At 47.8% G+C, this 17,761-nt stretch overlaps 1 protein-coding gene across 6 annotated transcripts in view; it reads left to right on the top strand.

Moving 5' to 3' along the window:
- Positions 1-17,761, top strand: part of LOC129855118 (semaphorin-6B-like) — a 125,298-nt gene that overhangs the window by 73,610 nt on the left and 33,927 nt on the right. For 4 of the 6 annotated variants that reach the window (XM_055922458.1, XM_055922461.1, XM_055922462.1 and 1 more), the window contains 7 exons: positions 1,654-1,714; positions 1,809-1,871; positions 8,610-8,708; positions 10,000-10,090; positions 11,805-11,924; positions 12,408-12,511; positions 13,693-13,910. In XM_055922458.1, the coding sequence (XP_055778433.1) occupies positions 1,654-1,714; positions 1,809-1,871; positions 8,610-8,708; positions 10,000-10,090; positions 11,805-11,924; positions 12,408-12,511; positions 13,693-13,910 (756 nt within the window). The remainder of the gene's footprint in view (positions 1-1,653; positions 1,715-1,808; positions 1,872-8,609; positions 8,709-9,999; positions 10,091-11,804; positions 11,925-12,407; positions 12,512-13,692; positions 13,911-17,761) is intronic. The other 2 variants (XM_055922459.1, XM_055922460.1) reach the window with 2 other exon arrangements.

Consider the following 17,761-nt stretch of genomic DNA (forward strand, 5'->3'; position numbering starts at 1 on the left):
CCTGTTCACATTTTCATATGTTAATACTGGACAGGGCTGAAGTGCTCTGGATGTGATTACGCCACACTCACTGCCCTACTTGATTGTTTGTAGGCTGCTTAAACTTTGACCCAGCCCAATGAGCGAGGCACAGAGTAAGTGGATGGTAATTCTAGCCACATCCCTTAGCCACCGTCCTGTATTGTGAGGGAGGTAACCTAGGGAGGGAATCTTTGAGCAAACCTAGAGGAGCCACCAGTGAATAATTCAGTAGAGGAGCGCTTAGGCTTACCCTGTTCCCCTCACCAAAGACACTCACATGCACTCACTCACACACACATACACTCACTCACACACACACACACACACACACACACACACACACACACACACACACACACACACACACACACACACACACACACACACACACACACACACACACACACACACACCCGCACACGCACACACACACACACACACACACACACACACACACACACACACACACACACACACACACACACACACACACACACACACACACACAGAGAGAGAGAGAACCTGCCTTCTGCTGAGGAGTAAGGCAGAACAGATGGAAGGCAGAGCTGGATCTAGGAGATAAGATCGATACTGCTGCAATAACATAGCTTTGGCAGATTTACAGATTAGAACATTCAAAGCCTGGTGTCTGAAAGGAGGTTGGCACAACCAGAGCCTCTCCAGCTTATTCACCAGAGATACAGGGCCTTGATCAATATGCAACATCAGCTGTTAGCATCTTCCTTAAGGCTCTTACCCTAACTCAGATTCTAAAGGCCCTTTCACAGGCACAGCAAGGGGGCTCCCGGGTGGCGCAGCGGTCTAAGGCACTGCATCTCAGTGCTGGAGGCGTCACTACAGACCCTGGTTTGATTCCAGGTTGTATCACAACCGGCCGTGATTGGGAGTCCCATAGGGCGGCGCCCAATTGGCCCATCGTTGTCCGGGTTAGGGTTTGACCGGGGTAGGCAGTCATTGTAAATAAGAATTTGTACTTAACTGACTTGCCTAGTTAAATAAAGATTAAATATAAAATAAAATATATAAGAATTATGAACGTATTATTAGTGAGTAGCATTAATGCATGGTATTATATGAAGGGACCATTAGCATTGTGTGCTGTCTGTGTGGGGGTGGGTTATGAATGCAGGCAAACTTCCTGATTAAATCATCCATTAATTCAATTTCTTCCCAAGTGAGACAATTCAGGCCTCCCAGCAAAACCAACTTTACTGCAAGTGAACTCAAATGAGACCAAAGTAAACCAAGGGGAAAAACATTATGCAATTCAATATTGCCAATAATGCAATTCAAAATGTGTATTTATCAACCAAACCCTGAAATGTGTCCCATTATACATAGCTGGATCCCAATCTGTTTTATTCAGATATATTGTAAATTGTTACAGCCAACAGATTTCATAGCCTACAGTGCATGAACAGACAAAGAAGATTCAAACATTTAATCTTCTCCAACCATTATTCTGTGGCATGTCCAGAATTGTCCATAGGATAGTGGAGTATTTCTACTGCCGCTATGTGTGAGAGCGTGTGGAATACAGTTGAGTGCCTGTCTAAGACTTAGCTAGCTTTGTCTTACTGTTGGCTGACTGCCGTGCTCTTTGTCTGTCAGAGATGACCTTTTCCGCGTGGAGCTGGACAATGTGGCGGGAGAGGAGATGTTCTACAGTAAGGTGAGGCCTTCTCCGTGCACACGCCTCATTAACATCTTACAGTACAGTCTAACCGGCGTGACACTGTTGGAATGCCAATGTCTGTCTGTTATAGAAGAGAACATGGGAGTCCAACAAAAACGACATCAGGACCTGCAGGATGAAGGGCAAGCACGAGGTGAGCTGGGGAATGCACACACTTTCAGGGTTGAACGCACGCACGCACGCACACACACACACACACACACACACACACATGGCACAGACCCCACCTTGCCACCTGGAGCCGGGCATTCATGGTGCCAACAGTTTGACTGGCACTCTGCTGGCTCTACTAAGCGGAGGGGGCACCACCATGTGCCACCCCAAGTGTTCTGTTCACCTAAACCACTACACACTTCAGAGGTCCAGCCGTCCCACCCACCCCATTTACGAACATGGCCGCCTCGCAGGACATTCCAGTTGTGGTGTGTGCCCTCACAAATGGAGGGAGGGGGGGGGGGGGGGGGTGAAACCAAGGAGGTGAGCTGAGATGTGGTGAAGAATGAACAGTGAAACAGTCCCCACAGTCAACCCAACCCACGCATGACTACCTCAGCTATCTCTCACACACCCACTCTCCCTCCTCTACACTTCTCTTGCCCCCACCAACACACAGCGGGCGGATCAGTGCCTCTCCCTTCTGACTTCACACACATTCTCCCTGCTCACACACCAACCCACACACAAACCGACCAGGGCATTATTGAAAGGTGTCTGTGTAGGAGAGCGAAAAAAGACTGACTTAACACTGAAAATAACACCTGACATCAAATCTGTGTGAGACACCCCGAGACGAAGGCTCAACGGAGAATAGAGAGAGGAAGGTGGAGCAGGTAGCCTAGCGGCAGGTAGCCTACTGGTTAAGAGCATTGGGCCAGTAACCGAGAGATCGCTGGTTCGAATCTCAGACCGACTAGGGGAAAAATCTGTCAATGTGCCCTTAACCCTAATTGCTCCTGTAAGTCACTCTGAATAAGAGCATCTGCTAAGTTATTAAAATGTAAAATGAGACAAAGGTGGTTATGGGGAGAGACGGGGGGAGTCATTCCCACCTGCCTGCCCCTAAGAAGAGTCACAGGCCTGACTGAGAAGAATAAAAGGCCATCCTCCCCCTAATGACTCTGGTAATGCAGTGAGTCACACAAAAATGAGGCAGAGATAAGTGCACCAGGCCCCTCATCCCCTTAGCCTTCACCCATGTACACGTACAAACACACACCTTTACCCTCCACCCTCTTCCTCCACCCACACCAACCTCCTCCTCCATCCTCCACCATCCACACCATCCACTTATCCACTTCGCCTCCTGCAAATGTCCTGTCGTGCTCCCGGGATGGTTTTGTCAGATGTGATACATTCGCCACCAAATTAATTGGTTTTGTAATTAAATGTTTCTGGTTGGTTGATCAGAAAGGGCATATTCTCATAATTGGGTGGGAAATTCAACATCCTTCGTCCTCCTGGTGGACTTTAAAGGAGACATTTTATTGTCCAGCTGAATGCAGATGGGCTCCCTCCCTCTCTCTCTCTCTCTCTTTCTCTCTCTCTCCCTCCCTCTTTCTCTCTCTCTCTCTTTCTGTCTCCCTCCCTCTTTCTCTCTCTCTTTCTCTCTCCCTCCCTCTTTCTCTCTCTCTCTCTTTCTCTCTCCCTCCCTCTTTCTCTTTCTCTCTCTCTTTCTCTCTCCCTCCCTCTTTCTCTCTCTCTTTCTCTCTCCCTCTTTCTCTCTCTCTCTCTTTTTCTCTCCATCTTTCTCTCTCTTTCTCTCTCCCTCCCTCTTTCTCTCTCTCTTTCTCTCTCCCTCCCTCTTTCTCTCTCTTTCTCTCTCCCTCCCTGTTTCTCTCTCTAATTCTCTCTCCCTCCCTCTTTCTCTCTCTCTTTCTCTCTCTCTCTCTCTTTCTCTCTCCCTCCCTCTTTCTCTCTCTCTTTCTCTCTCTCTCTCTCTTTCTCTCTCCCTCCCTCTTTCTCTCTATCTTTCTCTCTCGCTCCCTCTTTTTCTCTCTCTTTCTCTCTCTCTCGCTTTCTCTCTCCCTCCCTCTCTCTCTCTCTTTCTCTCTCTCTCTCTCTTTCTCTCTCCCTCCCTCTTTCTCTCTCTCTTTCTCTCTCCCTCCCTCTTTCTCTCTCTCTTTCTCTCTCTCTCCCTCTTTCTCTCTCTCTTTCTCTCTCTCTCCCTCTTTCTCTCTCTTTATTTCTTTCTCCCTCTCTTTCTCCCAACCCTGGAGACTGTCTCAGTTGTATGCAGCCTAGACTCAGAAACAGAGAGAGAGAGAGACTCCCCAGCTGGGGCTGGCTCAATGCCAAGCACAAGGGCAAGGCCAGTCATTATGCAAACAAAGAAATTCCATATAGACTTTTTTAAAGAGCAGGTTTGCATTGTTATGTGCAGCACTTAGTGAGATTGTTTGATCAATATGTTGTTGATACCCACTCTCAGAGGGGGTCTGCATTTCAGTCCTCTATACCAGACAAGACCAGTCGAACCATGATATGGTTCCACAGCTTATTTTATGTTTATTATAAAGTATCTCTGCAGATGCCCTATATACAGCAACTCTCCGGCTGCTCAAAACAACCTCACATGCACCGAATACAACAGAATACAACAACCTTACAGTGAAATGCTTACTTACAAGCCCTTAACCAACAATGTAATTTTAAATAAGTGTTAAGAAAGTATTTACTAAAAGACAAGTAAAAAAGTAAAAAAGAAAAAAGAAAGAAAAAAAATAGCAACAATAAAATAACAGTAGTGAGGCTACAGGGGGTTCCGGTACAGAGTCAATGTGCGGGGGCACCGGTTAGTCGAGGTAATTGAGGTAATATGTACTTGTAGGTTGAGGAAAGTGACTATGGATGGATAATAAACAGAGAGTAGCAGGAGCGTAAAAATGGGGGGGGGGGGACAATGCAAATAGTCTGGGTAGCCATTTGATTAGCTGTTCAGGAGTCTTATGGCTTGGGGGTAGAAGCTGTTAAGGAGCCTTTTTGACCTAGACTTGGCGTTCCGGTACCGCTTGCCGTGCGGTAGCAGAGAGAACTCTGACACCGCCTGGTATAGAGGTCCTGGATGGCAGGAAGCTTGGCCCCAGTGATGTGCTGGCCCGTACCCACTACTCTGTAGTGCCTTGCGGTCGGATGCCGAGCAGTTGCCATACCAGGCGGTGATGCAACCAGTCAGGATGCTCTTGATGGTGCAGCTTTAGAACCTTTTGAGGATCTGAGGACCCATGCCAAATCTTTTCAGTCTCCTGAGAGGGAATAGGCGTTGTCTTTCCCTCTTCACGACTGTCTTGGTGTGTTTGGACCATGATAGTTTGTTGGTGATGTGGACACCAAGGAACTTGAAGCTCTCAACCTGCTCCACTACAGCCCCATTAATGAGAATGGAGGTGTGCTCGGTCCTCCTTTTCCTGTAGTCCACAATCATCTCCTTTGTCTTGATCACGTTGAGGTAGAGGTTATTATCCTGGCACCACACTACCAGGTCTGACCTCCTCCCTATGGTGAACATGTTTCTGAGTTCTTAGCAGGCCACATACTGCAGTAATTTGGGTTGTTCTGGTCAAGAATAGACCGAAGTGAACTCGACAGGGAGCTGACCCTGCAATCTCCAGGTCACCCATCAGTTGTCCTGACCACTACTGCCACAAAGCTGTCTTCATTAGTCTCTGGATCTCCTCCTCCTCCTCCTCCTCCTCCTCCTCTTCCTCTTCTTCTTCAGCGGAGATGTTGATGCTGGCCTGTAGTGCATTCACTCAGGATTAGCATCAAATAGTCTCTGCGAGAGACAAGACAAGCTCGGGAGGGGATGTGGATTAGTACTAGCATGCTGAGTAAGAGAGAACGCGGGCAGGAAGTGCTTTTGTACTGGCAAATTTGTGCTAATTTAGCACTGCTGTTAATTGTTCCTCCGCATTCACCCCCCGCCTGCTCGTGCCCCAGTCACTCTGCCTTACGTCAAAGTCTGAGTCAGACTGTTGCCTTGAAATGACAGACCTGCTGCTGATGATCAGAGTCAAGCGTGGCTCACCCAAGAAGAGGGAGGTGAGAGAAGAGCAAAGAGGAGGAGAGGAAGAGACACGAGTAGCCTGCTGGAGTGTGGGAAGAGTTCTGGCTCTGGAGCACTTGGCAAAGACACCTCTGCTCTGCCTCATCCCAGCAGTGATGGACTCAATCGAGCATGCTACGGAAACTTTTAAGGTTTTAGTGAGAAGCTGTTTGCTAAATATTACCCTGTGATGGAGCAGCGTAGCTGACCTGTGTCGTTTGTGCCTGGCTAAACACGGCTGTGCTCATTAGCTCTTCCTCAGTTTAGTAAAAACATCATGGTCCAAGGAAGTTGGTTTCTTTTAGAGGTTCCTTGAGTCTCTATGCTTAGGTAATAACATACTGTTGCTTTACAATAAGGGGCGCCACCCTGGTGAAGTCTGCAATTGTGCAACCAGTTTCAACATCAGGAGGATTAGATCAATGGAAACCAGATACACTAGTCTAGGTGGAGGAAGTCTTCGTTAGTAATGCTCTCTGACTGCAGTGGGTTGTTGTGAGCAGATGTGTTGTTGTAACAGAGGGTTGTTGTTCCTCTGAGTGAGGTCTGGGTCTGTCTGAGACTGACTGAGGGATGGGCTAGAGGCTGGAAATCAGCAGAGAGAGGTCTGCAGTGGAAGGAAACCTCAGTGTGTGTGGGTGTGTGTCCCCACACACACACACCATACCACAAATACCAACATGTTTATGTTTGTATTCATATGTGCAGCACACTGCGCAATTCATCCGGGCTGCTCTGTATTAATAATGCAGTGGTGTAACACAGACAGTGAGAAGTAGAGCTGCGATCGTCTGGATGTGGGTCACGTGAAAGAACTGCCAGCCAGCACAGGTGCTGCTTTGTCTGGAGTGTGCCCAGGGAGAGGAAATGGTGAGTGGAGAGAGGAGGGAAACAGGGGGATGGATTGACAAGGCTGTGTGGTTTAATACAGGAGACAAATCAAATCTGTATATGGAGGCAGATTATAAAATAAAAAAAGAATAAAAGCGAAACACCATTCAAGCGAATAAAGTGAAACACCATGGCTCACGATGATGCAAGAGATGAGAGGCTTCCAAACACTATTTTCTCCCTGTTATTTAAACTGCAGACATCCTGTATTTCAATTTACGTTGCAGGGCCATGCCAAAAGCCCACACTTCATGTGATGGTATTTATTGTACAATCTTAACTGAGATTTTGGCGCTGTGTCTCGTTCTGTCGTTAAGCATGTAATGTGTTACATCTGGCTTTATGCTTTCAGCCTATAGACCGCAGTCCCACTGAAAAACAAACATGCAAATCACACTGACACGAACAATGAATCTGTGCAGTGACACACACACACACACACTCATGATTTAGTATGCAGTGAGTAGTGGCTGTCACACCTCTCCCTGTCTAGTACCACAGTGGTGTGAGGAATTCTAACCTCGCCTCACTCAACACACGTTGCCGCCCCCCGCCGCCCCTGCTCGGCCACTCTGCTCGGCCACTCTGCTCGGCCACTGCTCGGCCACTCTGCTCGTCCACTCTGCTCGGCCACTCTGCTCGGCCACTCTGCTCGGCCACTCTGCTCGGCCACTCTGCTCGTCCACTCTGCTCGGCCACTCTGCTCGTCCACTCTGCTCGTTCACTCTGCTCGGCCACTCTGCTCGTCCACTCTGCTCGTCCACTCTGCTCGGCCACTCTGCTCGTCCACTCTGCTCGTCCACTCTGCTCGTCCACTCTGCTCGTCCACTCTGCTCGTCCACTCTGCTCGGCCACTCTGCTCGGCCACTCTGCTCGGCCACTCTGCTCATCCACTCTGCTCGGCCACTCTGCTCGTCCACTCTGCTCGGCCACTCTGCTCGTCCACTCTGCTCGGCCACTCTGCTCGGCCACTCTGCTCGGCCACTCTGCTCGGCCACTCTGCTCATCCACTCTGCTCGGCCGCTCTGCTCGGCCGCTCTGCTCGTCCGCTCTGCTCGTCCGCTCTGCTCGTCCGCTCTGCTCGGCCGCTCTGCTCGTCCGCTCTGCTCGTCCGCTCTGCTCGTCCACTCTGCTCGTCCACTCTGCTCGTCCACTCTGCTCGGCCACTCTGCTCGGCCACTCTGCTCGGCCGTGGATAAACAGAACCCTGTTTGGGGCTGGAGCATCTGGAATAGCCTCCCCCCTTCTCCCATCCCCACACCCCCCTTTCCCTCCAATGACATCAGTGGCTCTGCTCCCCCGTTGTGGAGGGGCTGAGACGCCAGGCACAGGGCCAGGAGCTGGAGCCACGCTGACTTGGACAGGAGAGGGGAGCGAGAGGGGTACAGGCCAGTCGGGATTTACATGTACAGGGATACAACTCACTGCACTGACACACACTCACACAGATTACATAAATAAAATGTTGAACTATCAATTACAAATTGGATCTGCTGGTGATTGCTGCGCTGCTTGTTAACATGGTAATCATGGAAATAAGGGTTGTACCACCGCAGTAAAGCGAGTGGTGGTTGAAAGTCCAAGGTTAGCTGGGATTTCCATCTGTCAATCAATAGCTGGTGTGAGCCAATGGAAAGTCTTTGATGCTACAGGCGGGCAGACTGGGAACCTCTGTAGGGCTGAGTAATGAGGAGATTGACAGTGTTAATGATGTGATAATTCCTCCCATCATGCATTTAGAAGCCTCATTTCACCTAGCAGTAGGATAATAAGTCACAGACTATCCACTCTGATTTGATCATTCTGATTTGATCATTCTGATGTGATAATTTCTCCCATCATGCATTTAGAAGCCTCATTTCACCTTGCAGTAGGATAATAAGTCACAGACTATCCACTCTGATTAGGACCTCCTCATTTCTCTCTCTCTCCTATCAGGACGAGTGTCGGAACTTCATGAAGGTTTTGCTGAGTCGACAAGGAGGTCTGTTTGTCTGTGGGACCAACGCCTTCAATCCGCTGTGTGCCAACTATACTGTGAGTACCTATAGAACACACACGCTGTCTGTCAAACTCAAACAGCAGTCCTTGCTGCTTGGGGAAGCTGAGCACATCTCTACCTGTCAGCAGTCCAGCCATGCATCAAGCCTAATGATTGGTTCATTGTTAATAAATGGACTATTCCTTTTCTCTGGAACCTGGAGCTCGCTCACAAACAGGATTAAGCATGCTGCTTACTCACATATTTACAACTTGTTTTCTGTCATTTCTTTCGTACCTAAGGCAGAGAGAGAGAGAGGCTAGATATCAGTAGCTATTGCACCACACTTAAACTGTGGAGCTTGTTTTTGTAGAGAGGCAGAGACGGATGGTCATAGTGCAGAGCTGAGGGCTGGGAGAGGGTCAGCTGGAACCAAGGAGGAGGTTCTTATGATGTGTCTGGCTGGTTCGTTTCTTTGCCTCTGGTGAAACCCAGGCAGGCAAGTAGAAGGAAATGCTAAGTGGTTGCACTGCTCATGTACCTGGAGTTGCTCCCCCCCGGTTATACACTCTGTCCTTGAAGAGCATACCTCGGAGCTACTTATCTACCTGCTCCGTTTGACAGCCACATCCAGACTCTTCCAATCAGACTAACGAGTTGAAAAAGCTTGTGAAGGAGGGAGGGAGGAAGGAGATGGGGGATAGGGGCATCCAGTTTAAGTGTCAAAGGCTTTCAGAGAAGTGTTATGTTCAGTCTGTCATACCAGCACACTGACTCCCTCCTTTATACCTGGCCCATTATCTCTGGCTGTTAATGAGCAGTGGAACCTGTGTAGGGCTGACGGCCTCAGGGCTTCTCCTGGGACTAGTTAGCACACCTAGGGTTTATTTATAGCTGGTTTTAATGACAACCACAGCATTTCATTTATTTAATTCATTTTCAATCGGTGTTGGCGTCTGTGTGACTTTGATTTCGCCTGTGGTTGTTTAGCTGCATTTCAAAAGGTTGTGTTTGTGTGTATTTGTGCCTGTGAGGGGGTGTATTTGTTCCTGTTGTTGTTGTTGTTGTCTTCAGTATTTGCACGATTGCAGAGGGATAATAATAATGCTGTGAATATGTTATAATATCTACTAATTGCCATAATCTGTCGGCATGTATATCAAATCAAATAACATTTTATTTGTAACATGCGCCGAGTACAATGGGTGCTTGATTACTAGTCCTTCCCAACTTCCCAACTATGCAGAGTTAAAAAATATGTTTACTGTATGTGAAGGTAAACTTCACTCTTTGTTTCCCAGCAACACTATATAGTGAACTGTGTGTGTGTGTGTGGGTGTGTTTCAGGGAGACACACTGGAGATGGTGGGAGAGACGGTCAGTGGCATGGCCCGCTGCCCCTATGACCCTAAACACGCCAACGTGGCTCTGTTCGCCGGTGAGGAGAAAACACTATCATTGCTTTAAATACCTCATTGTGTAGCAGGTTCCCATCAGCACGTCAACAATGGCAGTGGCTGAAACAATAGGAAGCCTTTATTGCACGTTACTGGGCAGTAGAAATAGAGTGAATTTGTCCACTCTGCACCACTGGTGTCACGTCGGTATAAATGGTTCGGGAGACAGGCGCAGGAATGCGTAATAGGGGTTTTTATTTACCCAAATTACAGCGTGCCATGTAAAAGCACAGGGACGAAGACCAAACAAACATGATACAAAACACAGGGTTGAGACCAAAACAAAAGAGTGAGGAGTACCTCGAATAAATACACAATTGCACAATGATTATCACACGGGATGAGACCCGTAATCTTCTGCACAATACAAGCGGCACTAATGCCAAAACAACACAGCAAAGGTACTCACACGACCAACGGACATTGGAACAATAATCGACAGGACAATGGTGAACAAAGGGCACACTTATACAATTACTAATCAAATGGGAATAGGGACCCGGTGTGCGTAATGACAGTTCCGGAGGGATCCGTGACAACTGGTATTATCTCAAATCAAATCAAATCAAATACAATAGTCACATGCGCCGAATACAACAGTTGTAGACCTAACAGTGAAATGCTTACTTATGAGCCCCTAACTAACAATGCAGTTTAATAAAAAAAAATATATGAATAAGAATAAGAAATAAAAGTAACAAGTAATTAAAGAGCAGCAGTAAAATAACAATAGCGAGACTATATACAGGGGGGTACCGGTACAGAGTCAATATGCGTGGGAACCAGTTAGTGTAGGTAATATGTACATATACTGTATGTACATGTTATTAAGTGACTATGCATAGATGATAACAACAGAGAGTAGCAGCGGTGTAAAAGGGGGGGGGGGGGGTGGAAATAGTCTGGGTAGCCATTTGATTAGATGTTCAGGAGTCTTATGGCTTGGGGGTAGAAGCTGTTAAGAAGCCTCTTGGACCTAGACTTGGCACTCTGGTACCGCTTACCATGCGGTAGCAGAGAGAACAGTCTATGACTAGGGTGGCTGGAGTCTTTGACAATTTTTGAGCCTTCCTCTGACACCACCAGGTATAGAGGTCCTGGATAGTAGGAAGCTTGGCCCTAGTGATGTACTGGGCCATACCCACTACCCTCTGTAGTGCCTTGCGGTCAAAGGCCGAACAGTTGCCATACCAGGCAGTGATGCAACCAGTCAGGATACTCTCGATGGTGCAGCTGTAGAACCTTTTGAGGATCTGAGGACCCATGCCAAACCTTTTCAGTCTCCTGAGGGGGAATAGGTTTTGTCGTGCCCTCTTCACAACTGTATTGGTGTGCTTGGACCATGTTAGTTTTTGGTGATGTGGACACCAAGGAACTTGAAGCTCTCAACCTGGTCCACTACACCTCTTTTTCCTGTAGTCCACAATCATCTCCTTTGTCTTGATCACGTTGAGGGAGAGGTTGTTGTTCTGGTACCACACGGCCAGGTCTCTGACCTCCACCCTATAGGCTGTCTCGTCATTGTCTGTGGTGTGTTGTCATCTAATTATACATTGTTCATTGGTCAACAGTCATATGCATTGATTAGTGTACTGTACTGTCATTATATAAACTATTCTCTGCAATTTCTTTATCGGTTGAGCTGTAACTGTCTCGATTTCCCATTCTCACTGATCTGGTGTGTGTTTTTGCCAGAGGGGAATCTGTTTACGGCCACTGTGACGGACTTCCTGGCGATAGATGCAGTGATCTACCGTAGCCTGGGGGACAGTCCTGCACTCCGCACTGTCAAACATGACTCCAAATGGTTCAGAGGTACGCCCCTCGGTTAAACATGTTTATTTGTGTGTATTTCTTTGTGTATGTGTGCAATTGTGTGTGTGTGTGCATGCGTGTGTCTGTGTGCGTGTGTGTGTGCGTATTTATTTGTATTTGTGTGTATTGTCTCTGTTGTTGTTGTTTAAAGGCGATGTGTTTATGACCACATCACTTAGTATCAGGATCAATATCTGGATGAGATTCACTACATCCCTGCTGAGGTCAGAGGAGCCAGGGCTCTAGTCTGCTCTGTGCCTGTGGGCTATGCCTGATGGGGTTCAGTAGGCATGACACGAGAATGTTTTGAAACTGACAACGAAAATGAGCCACCTCCCTGACACCTCTATTTCCATCAATTTTCTCTAATTTGGTGCATACTAAACACAACCCTGGTGTTTGTGGCTGGGATTTAGGGAGGCATCCGATAGCTCTTACGGTAGCTATTGCTGTGTAACACGGCCCTCTCCCCTCCTTTTCCAGAGCCCTACTTTGTCAGTTCAGTGGAATGGGGTCCTCACATCTACTTCTTCTTCAGAGAGATGGCCGTGGAGTTTAACTACCTGGAGAAGGTACGAGACAAACTGGTAAAGCTTTGGACACGCCGTGTGTTCCATGTGTCTGCCTGCCTGGATGTTCCATCTCATGTAATTATTCAAATGTCAATACCAGCCTAGTGCTTCTGATGACCTTTTTCCATTTATCTGTGTATCTGTGTTTCTATGTATCTGTGTTCCTGTGTATCTGTGTTCCTGTGTATCTGTGTTTCTATGTATCTGTGTTCCTGTGTATCTGTGTTCCTGTGTATCTGTGTTTCTGTGTATCTGTGTTTCTGTGTATCTGTGTTCCTGTGTATCTGTGTTCCTGTGTATCTGTGCTGTTGCATATCTAATATAATAACAGTGGGCTATGCGAACAACGTTGCGTCTGAATTAGACAGGGGAAAAGCGTTTTCATAACAGCTCCAAATGGCATCAGTCATATCAGATTTGGGATACGTGCTCATGAAAAAATAGGACAGTATCTAATAAATTAGCTATTCACATTTGGTGGAAATGTGCTGGAGCAGGCATTTTGTGCTGCATGTTATAGGGCTCCCAGTAAGTGGAGACTTACACTGTACCACAGTTGTGTGTGGGTTGAGATTGTTCAAAGAACCCATTTGAAATGCACTGACATATCCTGGAATAATACATATTAATTTACCATTTTAAAACAATGATCTGTCAAATGTGGTCGTACGCATTGCAAATACTTTTTTTTTATCACCCAAGAGCTAAAAAGGGTTTCATGTTCGTTTTGGAAGAATGTTTATTGTGGTATAAAACTGATTATTAACTGGGTGGTACGAGCCCTGAATGATGATTGGCTGACAACCGTGGTATATCTAACCGTATACCACGGGTATGGTAAAAACAGTTATTTTTACTACTCTAATTACGTTGGTAACCAGCTTATATTAGCAATAAGGCACCTCGGAGGTTTGTGATATATGGCCAATGTACCATGGTTAAGGGCTGTATCCAGGCATTCCGCTTTGCGTCGTGTGGAAGAACAGCCCTTAACCGTGGTATATTGGCCATATACCACACCCCCTCGGGCCGTATTGCTTAAATATATATTCATGGGCTCATTAATCAACCACTAAATCTAATGTGTGAAATATGTGTGCTTTAAACTGTCCCAGCGTGGAAAACTGATATGTAGTTTGGTGCGAGGTAATTGACTGTTCTGTCTGTTCCACGTGCTTGCGTGCATGTGTGTTCAGGTACAGGTGTCTCGGGTGGCGCGGGTGTGTAAGGCGGACCTGGGGGGCTCTCAGAGGGTGTTGGAGAAGCAGTGGACGTCGTTCCTGAAGGCCAGACTGAACTGCTCTGTCCCTGGAGACTCCCACTTCTACTTCAACCTGCTCCATTCCACCAGCCCTGTCATCAGGATGCACGGCAGGGACATCATCCTGGGAGTCTTCTCCACCCCCGCTAACAGGTACACACAGACACAGAGAGACAGACAGACAGACAGACAGACAGACAGACAGACAGACAGACAGACAGACAAAGAGACAGGTAAACAGACACAGACAGACAGACAGACAGACGGACAGACTGACTGATAGACAGGGAAGTCCCTGAAAAGAGGGCGATGGTTGGGGTTTATGGGGAAGATACAGTTCTGGATTAGGCACATTTATTTGCTGCAAGCATTTGCTTTTAGAGAGGCAAAACGTTCTGTTAAATGATTGGAGTGATGAAATGGAAGAAAGGGTTGTTATTTTGAAGAGATTGGAGTGATGAAAGAGAAGGAACGAGGGATGCTGCTTGGTAATAGAAGGATTAGATGAGGCTGAAGATGTTTGCAGAGAAAGCATAATAAACAGACTGAACAATGCAAGGAAAGAGAGGAAAGGTCCCCTGAGCTGCATTGTGTGCATGTGTCTTATATACTGTATATAATGCAGAAGCATTGGGCTATCACCTGAGAGATAGTGTGTGTACTGTGTATACAGAGCAGACTCTAATAGGGAATCGATGCAGGTCTCCCATGCAGAGGAGCCAGCAGGATGTATATCAGCAGAGGAGCCAGCAAGATGTATATCAGCAGAGGAGCCAGCAGGATGTATATCAGCAGAGGAGTCAGCAGGATGTATATCAGCAGAGGAGCCAGCAGGATGTAAATTTAGCAGAGGACCCAGCAGGATGTATATCAGCAGAGGAGCCAGCAGGATGTATATCAGCAGAGGAGCCAGCAGAATGTATATCAGCAGAGGAGACAGCAGGATGTATATCAGCAGAGGACCCAGCAGGATGTATATCAGCAGAGGAGCCAGCAGGATGTATATCAGCAGATGAGTCAGCAGGATGTATATCAGCAGAGGAGTCAGCAGGATGTATATCAGCAGAGGAGTCAGCAGGATGTATATCAGCAGAGGAGCCAGCATGATGTATATCATCAGCAGAGGAGCCAGCAGGATGTATATCAGCAGCAGAGGAGCCAGCAGGATGTATATCAGCAGAGGAGCCAGCAGGATGTATATCAGCAGAGGAGCCAGCAGGATGTATATCAGCAGAGGAGTCAGCAGGATGTATATCAGCAGAGGAGCCAGCAGGATGTATATCAGCAGAGGAGCCAGCATGATGTATATCAGCAGAGGAGTCAGTAGGATGTATATCAGCAGCAGAGGAGCCAGCAGGATGTATATCAGCAGAGTAGCCAGCGGGATGTATATCAGCAGAGGAGCCAGAAGGATGTATATCCGCAGAGGAGCCAGCAGGATGTATATCAGCGGAGGAGTCAGCAGGATGTATATCAGCAGAGGAGCCAGCAGGATGTATATCCGCAGAGGAGCCAGCAGGATGTATATCAGCGGAGGAGTCAGCAGGATGTATATCAGCAGAGGAGCCAGCAGGATGTATATCAGCAGAGGAGCCAGCAGAATGTATATCAGCGGCAGAGGAGCCATCAGGATGTATATCAGCAGAGGATCCAGCAGGATGTATATCAGCAGAGGAGTCAGCAGGATGTATATCAGCAGAGGAGCCAGCAGGATGTATATCAGCAGAGGAGCCAGCAGGATGTATATCAGCAGAGGAGCCAGCAGGATGTATATCAGCAGAGGAGCCAGCAGGATGTATTTCAGCAGGGGAGTCAGCAGGATGTATATCAGCAGAGGAGCCAGCAGGATGTATATCAGCAGCAGATGAGCCAGCAGGATGTATATCAGCAGAGGAGTCAGCAGGATGTATATCAGCAGAGGAGCCAGCAGGATGTATATCAGCAGAGTAGCCAGCGGGATGTATATCAGCAGAGGAGCCAGAAGGATGTATATCCGCAGAGGAGCCAGCAGGATGTATATCAGCAGAGGAGCCAGCAGAATGTATATCAGCAGCAGAGGAGCCAGCAGGATGTATATCAGCAGAGGATCCAGCAGGATGTATATCAGCGGAGGAGTCAGCAGGATGTATATCAGCAGAGGAGCCAGCAGGATGTATATCAGCAGAGGAGCCAGCAGGATGTATATCAGCAGAGGAGCCAGCAGGATGTATATCAGCAGAGGAGCCAGCAGGATGTATTTCAGCAGAGGAGCCAGCAGGATGTATATCAGCAGAGGAGTCAGCAGGATGTATATCAGCAGAGGAGTCAGCAGGATGTATATCAGCAGAGGAGCCAGAAGGATGTATATCAGCAGAGGAGTCAGCAGGATGTATATCAGCAGAGGAGTCAGCAGGATGTATATCAGCAGCAGAGGAGTCAGCAGGATGTATATCAGCAGAGGAGCCAGCAGGATGTATATCAGCAGAGGAGTCAGCAGGATGTATATTAGCAGAGGAGCCAGCAGGATGTATATCAGCAGAGGAGTCAGCAGGATGTATATTAGCAGAGGAGTCAGCAGGATGTATATCAACAGCAGAGGAGCCAGCAGGATAAATATCAGCAGAGGAGTCAGCAGGATGTATATTAGCAGAGGAGCCAGCAGGATGTATATCAGCAGAGGAGCCAGCAGGATGTATATCAGCAGAGGAGCCAGCAGGATGTATATCAGCAGAGGAGTCAGCAGGATGTATATCAGCAGCAGAGGAGTCAGCAGGATGTATATCAGCAGCAGAGGAGTCAGCAGGATGTATATCAGCAGAGGAGTCAGCAGGATGTATATCAGCAGAGGAGTCAGCAGGATGTATATCATCAGAGGAGCCAGCAGGATGTATATCAGCAGCAGAGGAGTCAGCAGGATGTATATCAGCAGAGGAGTCAGCAGGATGTATATCAGCAGAGGAGCCAGCAGGATGTATATCAGCAGCAGAGGAGTCAGCAGGATGTATATCAGCAGAGGAGTCAGCAGGATGTATATCAGCAGAGGAGCCAGCAGGATGTATATCCACAGAGGAGTCAGCAGGATGTATATCAGCAGAGGAGTCAGCAGGATGTATATCAGCAGAGTAGTCAGCAGGATGTATATCATCAGAGGAGTCAGCAGGATGTATATCAGCAGAGGAGCCAGCAGGATGTATATCAGCAGCAGAGGAGTCAGCAGGATGTATATCAGCAGAGGAGTCAGCAGGATGTATATCATCAGAGGAGTCAGCAGGATGTATATCAGCAGAGGAGCCAGCAGGATGTATATCAGCAGCAGAGGAGTCAGCAGGATGTATATCAGCAGAGGAGTCAGCAGGATGTATATCAGCAGAGGAGCCAGCAGGATGTATATCAGCAGCAGAGGAGTCAGCAGGATGTATATCAGCAGAGGAGTCAGCAGGATGTATATCAGCAGCAGAGGAGCCAGCAGGATGTATATCAGCAGAGGAGTCAGCAGGATGTATATCAGCAGAGGGCAAATCTCAACTAATGCCAGCTCAAATAACATCCTCTACTCGTAGTGGTTGCTGTTGTGGCAGCCAGGAGAGGAAGAGAGGGAGGGGGGAGAGAAGAGAGGAAGGGGTTAAGAAGAGAGGGAGAGGGAGAGGGAGAGAAGAGAGAGTGGAGGAAGACACTCTCAAACCCTTTGAAGGACAAGGAAGTCAATAATGGGACACATCTGCAGCTCTCCCGCTCGCCACCCTTTAAGACTTAAAACGGTTTCATCAGCTGCATCTTATCTTTTGGCCGGAGGGCTGGGAGAGGAATGGGAGCGGTGTGCCTGCAGAGAGAGATGGATGGTTTACACAGGGCCAACAATGACTCCCAGATAACATTGTGACCAGCATGTCAGGGAGAGGCCCAGCTGAACACACACTAACACACACTACCCGCCTGGGAACCGCTCCACAGCTATGCTCCATTATAAACAGCTGGAGGCAGAGAGAGAGTGACAGAGAGAGAGAAAGGGGAATGTTTAAGAGAGA

This window comes from Salvelinus fontinalis, chromosome 5 (genome assembly GCF_029448725.1).
Source record: "Salvelinus fontinalis isolate EN_2023a chromosome 5, ASM2944872v1, whole genome shotgun sequence".
NCBI lineage: Eukaryota > Metazoa > Chordata > Actinopteri > Salmoniformes > Salmonidae > Salvelinus > Salvelinus fontinalis.